This window comes from Zootermopsis nevadensis, unplaced genomic scaffold, assembly GCF_977971745.1.
Source record: "Zootermopsis nevadensis isolate Lab colony 2312 unplaced genomic scaffold, Znev_1.0 Znev_ptg000030l, whole genome shotgun sequence".
Lineage (NCBI taxonomy): Eukaryota > Metazoa > Arthropoda > Insecta > Blattodea > Termopsidae > Zootermopsis > Zootermopsis nevadensis.
The window spans coordinates 14,375,592-14,394,875 of NW_028259162.1; the positions used below are offsets into that span (position 1 = coordinate 14,375,592).

General features: G+C 35.2%; 1 protein-coding gene across 6 annotated transcripts in view; it reads right to left on the bottom strand.

The window, feature by feature from the left end:
• The window catches only part of LOC110831813 (neurotrimin), a 478,509-nt gene that overhangs the window by 392,059 nt on the left and 67,166 nt on the right, over positions 1 to 19,284 (bottom strand). For all 6 annotated transcript variants that reach the window (XM_022068236.2, XM_022068235.2, XM_022068238.2 and 3 more), the window contains exon 2: positions 4,555 to 4,792. In XM_022068236.2, the coding sequence (XP_021923928.2) occupies positions 4,555 to 4,792 (238 nt within the window). The remainder of the gene's footprint in view (positions 1 to 4,554; positions 4,793 to 19,284) is intronic.

Here is a 19,284-nt window from a genome sequence, read left to right on the forward strand (position 1 = left end):
TACGACATGGTTCAACAACACTGTTAACAAACAGCTGTCTGAGACTATTTCTCTAGAAAGCAGATACAAAATACAGAAAATCAGTCCATTAGCTACAAAAATCAGTATAACCTATGTATTGTTTCAAACAGTTTATTGGCAGAAAGCAAAACTTTCCGACCTTTAAAAGCCATTCCACGATTCTAAATCAATGGAAAGACGTAGAAGAATAATCACGGATCGTATTTATCTGAAACGTAATTTCACATCGTTACTGGTTGGTCAACATCAACTGATATCCGACACAAATCCTTCATCTGAGTAATACACAAAGTTTCCGTTTTACATAGAAAATTTAAGAAAACTAAACCAAGGTAAGAATCGGGACTTATACACTGGTAATCAGTGAGGGAGATAAATAAACTGTCGTGCGAATAACGAGGCAACACACAGAATAATTAGTCTGCAGAATGTAAGTCCTTTGTATGTCACGGCTGTAAGTCGATTACATTCCTATATTTTACCAAAATTCAGTAGTTGACGACTCGTGATAAACATAATTAATCAGGTTATACTCCGTCTACAAAACACTTTCCTTCTGTCTTCTTTATTCGCTTTGTTTTTCGGCGCTCACTGTTGAAGTGTTCCTTGTGCGAGTAGAAACAGCTCAAAACACACCCAGTATTAAGTTACTAACGGCATTTCATTTTACTGATTGGTGGCATCAACCACTCATCCAAGCTATCAACTTCCTTTTGACATTTCTCACAAACGAGACGAGAAAATTCTTGTGCTGACAAAGAAGCACTTACGACCGACGGCGAGGATACATGGTTCAGAAGGAGAATAACAGTTGAATTTCGGACTGATATATCATTTTATAAAATTGTTGTGATTTTCTTCAGTCCCTCCAGGCAATTAACGGAAGTTCACTTAAAATGACCACGTGAAATATCCTTTTATATATTTAACTGGTAGAATAATTTACCTCCATACTTAAAAAAGTATGATTAGATATTTCATTTTTAAAGTTTAAATGCGTCATGTTTTGTTTTATAATTAAAATATATAATATAATTCAGGTCTATACACAAACTTTATTAAATAAATAAAGTTTGTGTATAGACCTGAATTATATTATATATTTTAATTAGATATTTCATAACTTACACATCTGGTTCAGCGTTATTACATTAATGAAGGGTAAAGGAGTTCAGTAAGAAATACATTTAAAGAGAAAAAATGTATGCAAAGTCAAGAACTGACTCTTGACATTTGTGCCAGAGACAAAAAGAAATGTCTTTCACCGTCACGAATTCGGTACAAATGTAATGCACTTTAAATTATTTTTTGTGTTTTACACCACAGAGCATGAGATGTGTTAAACCGGTGTACAATAACCGAGTTCTCTGCCTTCCTGTATTGTCTGTTAATGGCACGGCTTTGCTCCCCGCGTGGTCAGTGGTGTCGCATTTACCACCCTCTGGGTCCACCATTTGACTTCCCACTATCACGGTTTATTAAGCGTTAAGACAGAGAATCTACTGGAATATGTGCTATAAAAGTTGTATGCAATAATCTGAAGAAAATAAATGTACCTCTGTCAAAGCTGTAGCGAATAAGATAAACTGTCTTTTAATATCAATTACTTTGTAATACTTTTGATATGACTGCGTTCTTTAATAACAGTTGGGAAGTATATTTGTACGACCTCAGACAGATCGTTACACCCCTGAGAGTCAAATTGACTGTAGAAAACCGTACGTATTTCATATTTGATTTAACAGTAATAAATGTGAGCGACAAATCTAATCTGTTACTCCAGAAAATAGTAATTTGTAACTACTTTTAAGCCAATTTTTATTTCAAGAGTACTTCAAGACTTCAAGACTGAGAAACATAATACGTAATCTTGTTTCGTTTATCACTTGAGAAACATAAAAACGAATTCAATATATTTTTATTGTAATTATTCTGTGACAAATTCCGACTCCGGTCTTGAATTCCTCTAACAGACGAGGTTCTAAGAAGCTGGGATGTCTCAAACATGGAATAAATCCACTTACACCCGTTTTCTGCAAATTATAACAAAACGTGAGTTAAAATATCCATTCCTAAGGCAGTATTCGAATCTGGGACCACATGACTCGACGTACATACAATAAAGACTATATTTCACATATTATATGTTAATTATATTTTGAAATTTAAGACGTAAGTTGTTTTACAGTTAATGAAGAAAATAACTACGTATTTGAGGTTGTTCTTTTTACCCATTACGGATAGAAATTTCTATCCTATTTTATTTCTAACTCAAAAAATATTATTTAAAAGAGTGAAAAATAACTTAAGTAGGTACGTAAAGATTGATTAATTTTTCATATTCTGAAATTTATCTTATACTATTATACTTTATGTATAAACACATTCGGGTATTCTTCAGCAACCTAATGTTATGACATGTTTCAGAAAATGGAGAATATTAATTGGATTATCACATTTTGTTAAGAAACTTCCGATAAAGTAATATGTTGCATCTGACTCGCAGAATGCAAGTAAAAGTCACATTCATGAATAGATGAAGGCATTCCCTTAGCCCACGAAGGCGAATAAATCCCTAGTCTCGCTCTTTGCATTTGAATTGCATATGACACAAACAAATTGTCAGGTCACTGCATCGCCATGAATTCAGCCAATCATTGTAAATGACATTATTTTCTAATTTCTGTGTTGTACAGGTCTGTCACTCCATTCCTCAGCAAATACGGTAATGTTACAGGTTTTGGTACAGTCAACTTAATGATAGTTATTTATTGATTTTAAGGCTGTTGTAAGACAGTTTGAAACATTTTCCAAAGCACAATACAATAATAGGATGATATGTATTTATCTGATGTAGATATATCAATTTTTCTTGTGTGTGAATGAATCATCGTCTAGTTTTTTTGATTATATACTATAAGGTTATCATGCCAGAAGAGCATATCAATATATAAGCAGATTCGAAGTTATTTGGCCTAAAACATAAAATAGCGGATGTATTTCATAACATAGGAGCATAACACTGACTCTTCTCTACACATAAATACAATCACACTTTGACGTATATACACTTTTATACATATTAGTCAAAACAAATAAGGAGAATAATTTATTCTCCTCTAATCACCTATTTTTTGTACACCCTTCTGGAATGATACCCTCGATTTTAAATACAAGTTGAGTGCTTTGTGTTTCGCAGATGTTATTTAAAATAAACTGCATTTACAATAGCAATGAGAATCCCTTGTTATTAAGAAACTCTGTTGTTGACGAAAACAAATGCACACATTAATAGGCACATTAAACACATAATTGTTCATATTGGTACCTGTCTGCTACTTTAGCTTTACATAACAACTGGGCATATATGAAATTCTAAAGAATTAAACTAGACTACTGATACAACATAGACCTCAAACACATCTGCAGAATAAATCCTAACTCGATCTTCTCATGTTTCTGAAGCATGAGGGACAAACCAGTTTCCAATCACTTTAAACTAATGAACTGCGACTTAACAGCCCTCTTATGGGTGTTTAATTAGGTACACACCAATGATCGTCAATTGCACTTGTCGAATTACACTGGCCAGAGTACCTAATGGGAGCTGGCGGACGGATATATTTTCTGTCACGTGAGATAGCAAGGAGAGGCTATTTATTATGTTTCGTCCATCAATCTGAGAATGTCCCCTGTGCAGAACGATTCCTTATCGATTCTGTCAGCAGCAAATAACAAGTAGACTAGAGTCTGGCGAGCTGAGTGAATTTATGTCTAGTCAATTATGCCACCGATACTTTAAAAAACTGATTCCTCAGCGAAAAGAGGACAGACGCATTGAACTGTTCTCAGTGTTTACAATTTCATGAAGAATATGTAAGACACAGGATTAATTCTAATGGCTGTAGCACTCGCTTACGAAGCTCGGACTTCCGTGGAAGAATCCGATAAGAAAAATGTTACGGTGGTCCTGATCCAAAAATCATAACATGGTTCCATTTCCAACGCACCCGTTATTTTCAGTTGTGATTATTGTGATATCAAACTGAAATTTCTGTCTAAATAACAGTTTTTAAAAATTATCAAAACCTACTAAGGAAGAATACATGTCCAGTTTTCTTTACGTGAACTTTACGTGCTGGAGGCCGAAAAAATTAAATAACCTCTTTGTCTTCTATGTCACTTTAAATATTTGAAGTTTGCTGCAAAATTGAGAAAAAATACTTAGTTATTTTCTTAATTTCAAGCAAAACTTGATTACGTAACTGTGCCATGTCTACTAATAACAAATCTTCTTGGGCCTGTAATTTACGAACTGCTGGTACACTTTTTCGTAGACAACAAACTTCAACTAGATTCGTAAGAAATATTTATCACAAGCAAACGTTCTCTAGACTACACAATGACATAATCATTATTTGCAACTTCCATTTAACAAAGCATAATTGTTGCTAAAATGTTAATCGTTTTCGATAACGCCGTTGACTGACACAAAGAGGTTCCTAAAGAAAATAATGTCCCGTTTTGACTTACCGGTGATGTCTGTGGTGACCGGGCAAATGAAGACACCGAGTAGGGGCAGTGCGATGAATAGGTTGCCGTAAAGGCGAGGTCTGCGATTACACGCGTCTCCCATGTGTACTTTGCGCTTACCAAGGGCGCGTGCCACATCACGACTGGCGAGCTCAACCCATCTCACTAACCTATATCCCGCATGGTCCCTCTGCCACGCCGGCGCTCTGAGACGGCTGACGTCCTTACCAAGATGCGGCTGTAACAAATAACATTGGACCCCATTTGACTCAAAGGCACGGGTGCACTTGATCTTCTAGTTGCCAGAAGGTAGTCAGTTCTTGAAATGAAATTGTAATGATGAAGAAAAGAAGTAGACACTCCGGTCATTTAGATTAGAGTGTAAAGACTTGCAGATGGAGAGAATACAGTGAGAAATAAAAAGGAAGAAGGGGAATAAAAGACGAAAGAGAGAGTTCGCAAGAAGGAAGAAAATAAAGTAACAACAAAACAAAATCTGAATAAATATTTGTCACTCTACTATGACTAAATTCGGTGCCGACAAAGACCAGTTGTTATCTATAAGAGATCACTGATATCAGTGTCTCTAATAAATAGAATTGTACGAATGTTAGTTACGTTTTTTGCCACAAAACCATTCGCCTTGGTTGCCGTAAACTTAGACAAAAAATAAAAAAGGGTTGAGTAAAATTTGAAGTTTTCACGGCGGTGAGTCCGAAAATGGCTGTAGTCTGGTAGAAGTTTACCAACCTTTCAGAGGTCCTCGCTGCCTCCCTCATCAGGAGGATGAATAAAGAAGTGTTGTTAGCCTTGCTTTTTAAAAAATTGTTCCTGGCAACTTTTTGTAACTTTTTTAGCATTTATTTGGTTTGATTCCTTGGGTGTGGGTCGGCCCGTCACGAAACCTATGTAAACATAGGACAACCAACACAAAAATACGAGGACAAACATTCATTCCCGAGTGAGGAAGGGCTTTTCTATCAGTTTTTATTATTTTTTTACGCTTACAGAGACTAACGAGTACCGTATTACATTTTTCGATATTCCCTCCTGGTATTTTAAATTTATCTCGTATTCAGACACATGTGTTATTAATCAACGTGAGACGTCAGTAAAGTCACAAGCACTGAAAGAAACTTCCGATAGTTTTGACATATTATACTTCTACAGATTCAGTGACGTATTATCAAGAATTCTGTGGACAGTGTTACATTATATAGTGAATTTTACATTTGAATGTGCTACAAAGGTCGATATTTCGAATGTATTAGATAATCTTAGGGTTTCGATTTTTTAATAATTTCTGCTAATAGCAGAATTTAATGTTTTAGTTATTTTCCGAGAATGGACTATGTAAAATGTTTTAAAATGCATTCACTTTTGCTCTCGGCCGAGTAAAGTCTGTTAGTTACTTAATATGGTGTAATAAGGGACAGTGATGCATTACGAAGTCTCGTACACACACGTTATCCTCAACCCGTTTGTTTTCAAATGAGGCCCTGGTGACCGAGTCATCAGATTCTATACTGTAACAAGTAAATACTCATAAGCTTATCTAAAGCTCCGAAGACAATATTCCTAACATCAGTCTACTCATCCATAGTAATCAGTTAGTTGTAATTACAAATTATACGTAGGTTTTATAGAGTAAACCTGACAGACCCATAGAAAGTCAACCTTAAAAACTTTCAAAGATCCAATTTTTCTACATTTCCTGTAATTCTGTATTGTAAAGCAAAAGGAAAATAATTATTTGGATCTTTTATTTATGTTTTATTATTTTCCTTCGCAGGGAAATATAAATGTCACGTAGTTCTGTAGATCGGGGTGATATTTTTGTTATAAAAACATGTAAATCTGTTCGCTGCAAAATTAAATTGAGTAATAATAAGACAGGAACACATTTATAAACACGATAAAACCAATTTTTAATGTTAACTTTAATAGAATGCCTTACGTACGGTAGTACCGATTCACTTGAATATTCTAACGAAATCAATTTGGGAATAATTGGTGTTCTTAGGTGGTAAGACGATGGCTGTCTTCTAAGATGTTGAGGCAAGTAGACTGGTAGGCCCAACATTCTATATGAGAGTCATCTTCACATTCGTCGCCGTGAAAATGAAAGTTCGTCTTTGTTATGCCTTTGTTCTTAATATTAATCCAAATTTTATTATCATCGTTAAAATATTTTAACAAAATAACAGCCTCATATATTCCTTTCGACCAGATGACCCTTGCGAGTCGCAGTCTCCTCTAGCATCAAAGATCATAAAATATTTATTTTTTCACTTTTAACTGTAAGCATATTTGAAATTTTTACACTTGACTAAGACTGCGTTTAGAAAATAACACTCTATAGGACTCTTTACAGTTAATCAACAAAGTTTGATTTTCATTGTTTCACAATAAATTCAATTATTTCATGGAATTCAAAGTTTCACAGCAGTACTCAGAAAAGTATGCCACTTGGTTACATAACCTTTTTCGTAGGGCTTTATTAATAACTTATATATGTAACAAAAGTAAAAAATTTGGTTAATTTATTCTGGATATTCATTTTAAGTTGTGTGATAGTCATGACTAAGCAGCAGATTATCATAATCTCGGTCCCAAGTTTGGGGCTTCATTTCTGACTGGAATTTGGCTGGTCTCGGAATAAACTTTTTTTCTATTTTAAAGGGAAGTTAAACTTCCTCTTTCTAGACAAACTGCTTCGCGTTTACCGTTTCAAAATTCCACATTTTCTGACCACTCTCAAGGCGATGAGTGATTGCTCTAATGATGGAGGCAGTGAGCACTTCTGAAACGTCGGTAAATATTTTATCAGAGTACACGACTCAACATCCAGAAGACGGTCATCTTTATATTCGCAGCCCTGAGAACCTTAAATCTCATATTTTCTGGGTTTTAAGCATTTAAATATATATTAAAATAAAAATAAGCATACAAACAAAACTGTTTACGATATAAAGAACGCTAATGCCAAATTCGTTTCGACTTCAAGAGGTCATCATCAATGGCAAAAATGGGTACATCACGGTATGCAAGGTTTTAAGATTTAAATAAATGTTTATTTTATTATCATCTTTGTGACATCGGCCAGTTTACATCACTGTATAATCTAATTCTTTCAGAAACAGGTAGGACCGTTTAGTAGTGCATCATTAAATACATGTCATTGCCTAAATAAAATGCGTACACGTGTGACAGGCATTCTGATACAAGTCCCTGATACTGACAGTTAACAGAAACCATCGTTCCATTACCCTTTGTGTTGAAAGATACAGTTGGATGTGCTTCATCATTGAACCTCTAATTAATCCATCCCTTTTATTACCGGATTAACATAATATTCTGCAGGTAATCAGAATATATACACACTTCATCATAGCAAATACAAAATAACTTCCATTTAACAAAATCGTAAAATCTTTCCCTTGATTACATTACATTCAACACTAGTTTCTAATCAGATCCACACATTACACACGAGTATTCAGTGGATTGTGAATGTGTTATTTAGTGCGGTCATATTCGTCAACTGCCCAGATTAATTTGAAGTGAGGAAGAGAAACGCTTTGTATATCCATGGATTACAGTCAATTAATTTCTTCTACAGGGTGTATCATAATGAATTTATAAAGTCATATTGACTTCTCATCTGCTAGCAATGTACTGCTGTGAGCAGTCCGTAAAAAATTATTCTGTATTCTAATTTATAATGTAAACTTTACGGACATGTACAAATAACAAAAGATTATGTACTGAGATTATTAAAAAGAGTTCCGTTATGGACATAAAGAAATCATAGTCACGTATATAATGTGGAAAGAAGCAGTCGTGGCCTAATAAGAGGTACTATCCCAGCACCTCACTGGAGGAACTGAGTAAAATCAAGGAAAATCTCAACTAATATATCTCCAGGCCAATATCTGAACCGTGGAGAAGGATTTAGAAGCATACGACCACAACCAGCCACGATGTTATCCTTTTATTGACTTGTATAACTTCAGGTTTAAATGGGAGAATAAAATGAATTAAATATAATTGGAAATAGGGAAGCGTGAAATACATTTATAGAAATATTTGAGGCTTTTACGGCGGTTACGAAAATGGTTATGTTCTTATGCCCCATCATCACCCCTGAAGATGGAGACAGTACATTTCTCCGGTTTTGGCACCCATCGATCACTCCAGAGGGCGCCAAAACCCATAAAATATTGTACTGTTAGAAAACAGCGTCACTAGAGTTAGTTGTGTGGGAGATAAAGACCACAAAATTCGGTGTTAGACAGACGCAGTCTTCTGAACAGAGAATTCAATTAGTAAATGAATGATTGATTATTCTTTCATTAGGTTCTTTAAGACAGAAACACAGCAAATAACAGCACTGCGTATGTACCTGTGACGTACCATTTTGAACAGTTACAAATTCTACATTAACTAAACTAAAGAAGTGATAAGACAAACAAAATTACTTTATAGTATTCTAGAGGTTCCGTGTTTTATCCTCAGTCCAGAGGCAGTGCATTGTTACTAAACGTTATATGTTTCTTTAGCCCCTGCAGATATATCCTAGGATAGTTATATAAACATATCACGACAGCTACGTGTGAGACCATCGAACATTGCGATGTGTTTATGCACTTACAGTTGTAACAGATTTAAGTTAAGTGTAACAGTACGTACAACATTAAATTTCTTATTTATTGCATAATATGAATATTTCATTCTACGCTAAGCAATTTACGATAAGGAAGACAGAAAAATTATGTCAGACAATTACGGTAGAAAATTATGTAAAATACACTTCACCGTCAGTTAGGTTCACTAAGCTTTAACTCCAAACTCCCTTTTATTCTTGTACCCCATTATAGTCATAATTCTGTTTTGAGAAGCAAATTTTCTGAACCTCTTTACTTTTAATATGCAGGCCTATTCATTATCCATAAAACGTCTATTATGTAGAGGTAAAACGTTATGACAATTTCTATTGTTATTCGTACTATGAAGACGACAACATAGACTGCAGGAGATTCAAATAAACATTAATGACAACTAACATTCTGCTGGCACAACCAGTGACAATATTGACGAGCCAATTAAAAACAAAAAAAAATGGCAATTACCTTGGTATTCGCTTTGTGATAATTCAATCGCTGTGAACTGGAAATAGCACTGCTGTTTCAATGTTCAAATTGTCTAATTGCATTGCAACATTGTAGATAAAACGGGACTGTAGAACGATGAATGCTCAATAGCATCTAAATAGGCCAACTTACTCTAAATTATATGGAATGTGCAGTTTACCAGTGGTTGTGGTGTAAATTTGAGAGAACTATACGTCACAAACTCATCCTTATTCCATTACTATTTTATACAAGAGGAAATATTAAGGACAAATTCAGAGACTAAAGAATGTTATAAACCCACATATTGTTTTTCCAGTACAAATGTTTATGTTAAGGTAACAATCAATTATTAATAGTTATGCTAAGAGCAAGCAACTCACAACTTTCCTAAATACGGAATTGTAGGCCTGCATACACGTGTGAGACAAATCTTCACTGAAATAGCAGTCTTTTGATAAATATACACAGTAATTTTATTCACATTAAAGTCACATACTGTGTCCCACTTAACATGAAATCCACCACGACAGCAAGACACAGGAGAAGCAACCCAACTACAGGCAAATGAGTTAATCAGAATGTACAAAATAGGCGTATGATGCTATTAGATAAGTTTCGAGTTGCTGGGGCTTTCTATATAAAATGAACCAGGGCAAAGATTTAAATTTGAAGAATTGTGCTAGGGATCGCGTCAAATTCTGGTCTCTTGTGTTTCACCAATGCGTCAGGTACGCAATTATGAAAGAAATAGGTTAGGTTGATACAAGTTCGATCAAAATACGGGAAATGCTGAATTGTATTACAAAAATGTTGGTAGAACTGTGAGCATCGGCAGTGATGATTCACTGTTGTTTCAAATTCACATTTTGCTGTTAATCGTACTGCTAATTATCTGTGGTGAAGTAAGTGCTCATATAACATATTACGGTGCCTTATAAGGTTATAAAGTAAATTTTAATATCCAACTGCACTGGAGAATGGTCAGTAAAAAATCATGTGACACGTGCGAGTGGATAGTGGAGCGCTCATTTTCTTACAAAGTTACTTTTGTCAGAAGATGGCTGTCTTCAAACTCACCGCCGTGAAATCCTCAAATCCTACATTACTTTTGTCAACTAAATTTAAAATAATTATTTAAGTACAATTTCGATTAAAGATCTGTGTCTTTATTTTATTCATTAAACTTTCACCGGCGACTTTTGGACATTAACAACAGTATGTTATCGTCTATTTTTAACCGAAACTATGTTCGACAAAATGGCCCAGTTTTACAGATACAGGGAACGACCCGTTCTTCAAGTGCCTGAGCACTGCGGATCCCAACTTTCGTTGGCTTTGATCTATTAGACAGTTGGTAGGACTCCTTGGACGAGGGATCGGCTCGTCGCAAGGCCTCTACCTGTACACAGGACAGCACAACACAGTAAAACGCGAACGAACATCCATGCCTTGAGTGGGATTCGAACCGACGGTCCCAGCGACCAAGCGGCACAAGGCCCACGCCTCAGACCGCGTGGCCACTGAGGCCCCAGTTTTACAAAATAATACTTAAATACTTACGGTGATTTTTTTTCCCTTTCGAAGATTAATAGATACTCTAACAAATATTCCGAAGGATGAACTTGCACATTCTATTTTAGTTTTAAATTAACTTGTTTCAGATAACGAGAAACCAAATTGAGAACAAAAAGTATTATCATTAAACTAATGAGTCCATGATAAAACATACCAACGTAGTAATGGGTGGATCATTATCCACAAGGGGAACACCCCAATTATTTTGTGTGCCATTCAGTACATTGGAAACCAATGTAACAAAAGCTAAGTTTGTTTCTGCCTGATTAAATACTCACTTGAGAGATGTAAGTGGATATCCGAGACTCTTCAGTTCTGATCAAGAAACTGTTTTGGTATATCAGCTTCTACATTTGAAGAGGATTGGTTTCGTCCAAAGTTCTGACTAAGTTAGGCTGGCAATGTATTTGTTGGTGGTAGCAAACTCACTCTAACATCTAATTGACGATACGAAGGAAATTGCTGAATTTCTTATATTCATGAAAAGGAATACAAATCTGGGTGTAAGAAAATATGAGAGAGGAGGGAAGGGACTTAACAAAGGGAAAGCAGCAGTCTATTTTAACTTGCTAGCGACTGTACGTGAATAATATGATCTGTTAGATAAGCCCCATAAGTTTTATAACATGGATAAGTCTGGTTTCCCTTTCAAACACCCCCCCCCCCCCAAGAAAGCTGTTAGTGCAAAGGGGAAAAAGTACTTAAAGATGTTTTTGTATTGAGTAATATACTATTTGCGCTGGAAATATATTCCATTTTATTGTTAACGCCGTTATTTCCTTACTATTTAACAAGACACTTCTTTCGTATAGTATTTAGTCTTTACTCTACAAAACTGGAAAGAACTTAAGAATTCACATATATAAATGCAAGTATTATACTATCACAAATATTGCGCAAAAACCAATTGGTTTCTTTTATGTTTAATTTTTTGTTTGCTTTGTTTGGTAAGGTAGTACATTGAATAGCAAAAGCGTTTCTAAAGGACACCCAGAAAGCGTGCAACAGAAATTCCACAGTGTACCTTTATTCCCTGTTCCTCCTGTCGGTAGTCTATAAATCATCGCTCGCAAACAGACACTTCATTTGGAAAGGGAAATGCTTTTCTCTTCCCACCCTTTTGTTCCTCGAAGCGAGAGCCTCCTAAAAGCTATTATAATGTCATCCTGTGACTTACAACCCCCGACCAGAGACTGATAACGTGATTCAAACAGAAATCGCGGCGAACGAGACACACCGGAGTGTAACACTTCACACTAGGAGTAGGCTTTGAATCTTGACACCTGAGCTTTAATTTAATAAAATACGGCTCGCCATGACTCCTTTCTTAGTCCCCCACTCACAATTCAATTAAGTGTAAGCCAGATAACTCTTGCCAACTACCACTGCCATTATTCATAACCCTCCATTCGTTCATTCTTAACGGTTAATGTTTTCTTGTATTCATCTTCGTAATTCAATCAAAGTTTATTAAACTCAATAATCTCCTTGATTAAGGTATTTACATGGCTTAATTTACTTTGTATTAATCTTCGCTAATTGTGCGTAAAAACATGGTACTCTCAAATGTGAGGTGCCGTTTTCTATGTTTTCAAAACAAAACAATAATTTCGCTCGCAGTATGCTCACCACATCCACAGCACGGGCGTCGCTTAACTACGAGTTGTTTAATAAGCAATAGGGAGATTATAAAATTAAAAGTAATATTTTCTCAGTATCTGAAGACATATTCTCTGGTAGTATAATACCACTAAACAAATTCTTTCCAATTCACTATTCATTAATCTCATTTCTCATCCCTCACTGTGTGAGAGGGCTAGCAACAGCCCAAGAAACATTTTTAAAAATAACAAACGAAATAAAGCATAGCGCAGATCTTCTTAGGTTATTGTTATTATTATCATTATTATTGTTCATTGTTTGTTTCCTTTTGGATTGTAATGATTGTTTAGTTGTTAGTGTTTAGCTGTTGTGAAGCACTTAAATAAATGAATTGAATTGGATTATTAGCGTGGCGTCTTTCTTCACAGGTTTTCTTGGTACTATTCTTATTGATGAACCCCAAACACTTATGCTTCAAGTTTCTGATTGTGGCACTTTCCTTAAAATGTGTGATGTTCTAGTATGACTATATCTTGTAGAGAATATATCGAATAATTTCCTGGTATTGTTTTCAGATTTCTTAATCCTTTATTTACAATTACTTTAACCCAAAATTTATACAGGTATGACAAAATATTTCTTTTTCCACATACGTTGAAATTCTTTATTTAAATATTTGTATTTTAATTACTTTTCGGACTCCAACAGTATTACATTTCTGTTATTATTTTTATTAATTTAATAGTAATATGTCAAAAAGTTAATAATGACGGTTGTAGTAAGCGTAGTGCAAAATTACAGCTGTATAAATCTCAAATCAGTTTTACATACGACAGATACGAGATCATCGTGAGGCTTCCATCTCTTTTTTCAGGCGGGAGACAATTTATGAAATACGTTTTACCGTGAAAATGCTCTGTATATAGTAAGCCTAGCTCAGAAGAAAATTAAGTCTCACCCAGCAACTGACTCCAGGTTGTACAGTAATAAATACAGCTTCAATCCACTGATTTACTAGCATCGTTCCTAAGATTCTATAACAGCACTAATTTAGGTCGATCACACAAAAGAACACAAGTTTTGATAGACCAGCCAGACACGTTCAAACGTAACAAGTAAAGACGCTCGGAGCTAATGTTACAGAAGGAAGTCCGGACGAGACTCCGTGATAAAAGTCAACGAAATCCATCAGCTGTCAGAATAAATAATTTGGCCGTAAGATAGGGACGTCCCCGGGTTTCACCACACGCGAAAAGCAACTTTTGCTACGAGTACTTAACTTACGTTCACTTTTCAAGGGATAATCCCATGGCCTCTACACACAGTACACCGTAACTGACTGCCCTTCTATAAACCATTACGAACACTAGTGTAGACCCTACGTAAAAAATACTTGTCGAAGCCGTGTTAATCCACAGAGCGATGGTAGATCCCACGCTTTATTTCACTGCAACACCTTATACAAGTGGATGTAATGTCATGTACGAGTACTTCAGTCATCGGAAGGATGGGCCAGACAATAATGTGCGTGTTGAAATAATTGAAAATGGCTCAGCCACGTGATTAGAAACAGATTTACACTTCCATTACAACTGTCACACAAAAGTTTTTACAATGATGCTGTACTAACTGTAGAGATTATTTAACACAATTGGGACCGCAAGACGTATGTATGAAGAAATGGGAATGTTTGGGGAAGGTAAGGTCGCAGTGTAATTCAAAATATATCACATTTTCTCATGAAACCTCCAATGTTTCAGGAAAATTGTTTCTCCGTCTGGGATTTGAATAGGAGACATTCAAAATACAAATCAGGAGCATCATTATTGCTCTGCCTGGCGTATTGATTATCAAATTCTCAGCAAACAGGTATGAAATTAATTATATTATATTACTGATCAACGAGCAAAATGCAATTTAAAAACTTCTGCTTTCAATAGAGACTAAAAGTTTCTTAAGTCTTTTGGTGTTATAGCTACAGGCTTTAGGTTATTTAGCGACTCTGTTTCACCTATATATATATATATATATATATATATATATATATATATATATATTATACAGTATAACGTGAAATAACACGAGAAATTATCGTGTAGAATTTGAGATTTTCACGGCGGTATCTGGGGATGTCTGTCTTCAGCGTTGCTCTAGTTTAATAAAATTGTGAATTAGGACTTCGTTAGAAACAACTGTAAACAATTCTTATAATGTAAGATATGACGTAATGTTCTAATATTTAAATTAGAATCGTATCCAGAAAAATTAGCATGAAATCTCGCTCGTCTTAAAGCCTGATTTGTGGTACTGACGCAAACAACCGAATGGAAAACAGAAAGCGATCGATTTGTAAAAGGAGACAAGAAGAGAGAGAAGTCTTAGAAGTCAGCTATTAGCTTTAATCTGTGCTAACAGATTTATATTACGAAAATTGTATCAAAGTATTAACCCCGTATTTTGCATCGCAAACGTAGTTTTATTCAGGTAGCTGCATATCCGACCCCCTAGATTAGTGGCGTGTTTCAAGAACCCTTTTTGCTGAGCGAAATGTTTTAGGCATTTTGCGTAAAACATTATTTAAAGGCGGGCTTTTAGTGATTCAATACTGTTTTCACATCAGTTTAAAAACATTGTGAGTGAAATGGATGCATCTGTTTTACTTACGTAAGTTAACACATATGTGCTAGAATTCTATAGTTACGATTCATAATTACACCAGCTTGTTTTGGTTTTATACTGAACGAGATATCTGAAGCACCATGTAAATATTTATCTGCATGGAAGTGGCCAGATGAAGTTTCTGTCTGTAAAGAGAGAAAAAAAGACGCCAGAGAGAATTCTTGAAAAACAAAACCCCACGCTTAGCCCGAATTTTTAAGAACGTAATATGAATTTTGAACAAACCTGCTCAAATTTAAAACACATTGTGGTCCAAATATAGCCTTTGTCTCAATGAGTATCTCACACAAACATTAGTTAGACCATGCTGAGACACGTTGCACATGTATGCATATTTTAATTTGAAAACAAATACAAACTCGCGCGTAACAGAAGCTGACAACACGAGAGTGCAATGAGAGCTTTAATGTGCATACAATCGAATTCTGTCCGAATCTAATTGAAAGTCCTTTATTACTATACCTGTAAAAATATAATCAAGGCTATCTGTGGCTACCTGTTTGAGAGATAAAAGGCTGGTTTATGGATTTCATTCCGATTCTCATGAAGACAGTAAGGACTATTTCCTTAGCCTGCTTCCCGTTTAACAACTTTGGTTAAATGTTTAAAATGTAACTGAATGACTGTGAAATCTCATTTGGAAAATTCGTAAGAAAAGGGGATGAGTACTTCCTATTGGCAATAAGTCTTCAATAAATTAATTATAGGCTGTGGGCTGAATTACCTGGCTCATAATAACGTCTATTGGCCTATGTTATAAATATCAAATGTAAAGTAACACGTTTTCATTAGTATTTGGAACACGAATATATCCAACTATATTTGGTACATTTCACATACTTTACCTCAAACACAGTAACTGATACATTATACTACTCATTTTAATGGTAATTAATTTAATTTAATTTTCTACCTTAATATTTCATAGAATGATGCATTCCAATAATACAACGAGAAACACTATAATTCACGGAATAAACGTGTAAGTCGTTGTATGAATAGTTTAATGCTCGAGACAGTTTTTTTAAATATTAACTTACGGCACAAAGTCATGTCCATGCCTTGACAGTTGCAAGAAATCTGACACAGTTCCACCCCATGCAATTCGATTTACAGTCATGTTCCTGTTGAGAGGGCGTAACCACAGGCGTCTGGGCGCCACAAGACGCACGGCAGTCTGGCCGTCTTATTCGACCGCGGCCATCTCGTACTCCCCACCCAAAACCAAATTAGTGGTGGAAGGCAGATTTGGCACAACACTCTGCAAGACCCCTTACTAACGTCGTTTGGCCGACATTTTAATGGTTCAGTATCAAAAACTCTGATATTGTAGTCTAACTTTCTGAATTTAAATTTTAACAAGTTAGGAAATGTACTCATATCGTAACAATTTTGGTGCGAATGCCATAATTTTACCTTTGGTCGTAGGGAATGGTAGAGGAATTACACGACTTGGGATTCCCCATGCAAAGCAAATTCCCTGGGCGATCTACAAATTGTGGTAAATCACACCCGTATCAAATTTCGTGAAAATCTGTCCGGTGGTTCTCGAGTTATTACATGAAGACGAGGGACAAACTAATTTGGCAGTATTAGTAGACATCTTTTTGAAACTTTCGCATCGAAAGAGCCAGAAATTTGTCAAGTAACGCTAAGGTAGAAGCTGGTGGACTTCATAATAAAACAGCAATACGATAAAAATAATAGTTTATACGCGTATCGAGTAAGTTCTTACACAGGCAGGACTTTCCTTATTTACAGAATACATTTTTGTAGATGCGTACATAAAATATTTATATCAGTGAGTTTTGTACGTTGGATTTATTTCAGGTCAATACTTTAATTTAATTCTCTTCATTTCCCCGCAGGGGACTGAAGTTAAATCCATATTGATTACGTCGGTTCTTGACGGAGTCGCCTTATGGCTTTGTCATCTAATTTTTTTCATCCTCCAGGAGACGTTCTGCGATATGACTCCTCTCGGAAGACGACAGTGACATGGTACCTTCAAAGCAATTAACCTCAGCTTTATTGAACCTTCGCAGTGCACGTAACAATTCAACTTAATGGTAACATCAACATTAACAATTATTAAGTCCCTTGAAAGCAAATATTCACCACAGAATTATATAAAACGCAAATATCTACCGTAAGCTAATGTGACAGACCGAACTAAAATTTAAGTGAAACATTTTAAGGAATAACTAGTATGATTACAGTTTAGCATCCACATCTTACTTCTTAAATATTACTTGTTTCAGATGACCTCCATAACATTGATACTTAGCCGTAATCGCTGTTTAAAGTTCTGCAAAACTCGCTGAAATAAAGCATAATTATTTAATTGTTCAAATTTCCTCCGTAATGCAATCTTTCAGATCTTGGATGAAGTGGGAAGCGAATAGCACACACTTTACACTTGAGATACCCATACAGGTAAATGCCTGGGGATGTAAATCCGGGAAATGACCTGTATCTTATCTCTAAAGCCCCGAAATTCGATAGTTTTTATAGCTTCATACTGTTCATAGGCTCATCATCATCTTCTTCTTCTTAAAGTGCCTATACGTTCCGGATGTTGGCGATCAGCATAAGCTCATATTACGGTATTTCACAGTTCAATCACTCTATATACAGAAGTTGGTGACCAGTAAAAAATAATTATTTGGCTACATTTTATATCAGTTGCCCTCCATGCTAATAAAATATCTTAACTCCAATGGCTCTGCAATACATATCACTGTTTGTTCTCTGATCGGATAACACAGTAGCACTGAACACGTAAAACTTTAAACCCAGTACAACAATTAGTTAAATGTCTAGGTAAATGGTTTGTCTGTAGGAAATCGGTAGATGACAGGATTATGCAATATTTATGAAACGAACGGAAGGAAACAGTTTCTGTTCTATTAACGAAAATGCATTTCGTCTAATCCTTAAAAGAGACTGAGGAAATCAGTAAAGTTCTCTTTGACTATTATCCACTTGCCTATTTTCCTTCCATGTAGAACAATTGAAGTTATTTTCTAGTAATCTAACAGGTCTGTAATAGAATTACTCATCCTTTCCCCTTTAATGCATACACATAATATTACTAACTCTGATCCTACAACTGGAACACTTAATAAATATAGTATATCCTTCGTGGTATAAAGAGTTTTCGAAAAATAAATAATTTAATCAAATAACTGTGATATCATCTCCAATAATTTTAATTCATGAAATTTTTATCCCACTTTAAATATCATCTGTAATTTCTTGCACTGAAATACATGCCTTCTATCCATGCATCTGCAACTCTTATAATACGTAATAAAATAATTTTAACTCTCTCTGAAAATTTATGAGTCACAGAACTTCATAATAATAAATATTTAACAAATTTCACATTGAATTTCATAAATGTTAAGACTGTTTTCACTTCCAAAAGACCTAGAAGTAAATTACATACGAGTTCAATACCTTTAAACACTTAACCACCAGGTGTGATCGTTTGATTTTACATCCATACTCTCAGGCTTTATTTTCAATATTGGCTTACAATTCCATCGCTCTTAGTGCGTTTGATTACGCTTTAGTCAAAATTAGAGACGTGAAGCGACATGCAACTAAACTCTTTTATTTTTAATTTACTACTTCAAAAGGACAGAATTTCGACTGTCAGTACTCCTTTCCCACACTCGCTGCTTAAAATTTACTCATAACAAAATTATTCAGGCTCAAAAACTGAGAACAGGTG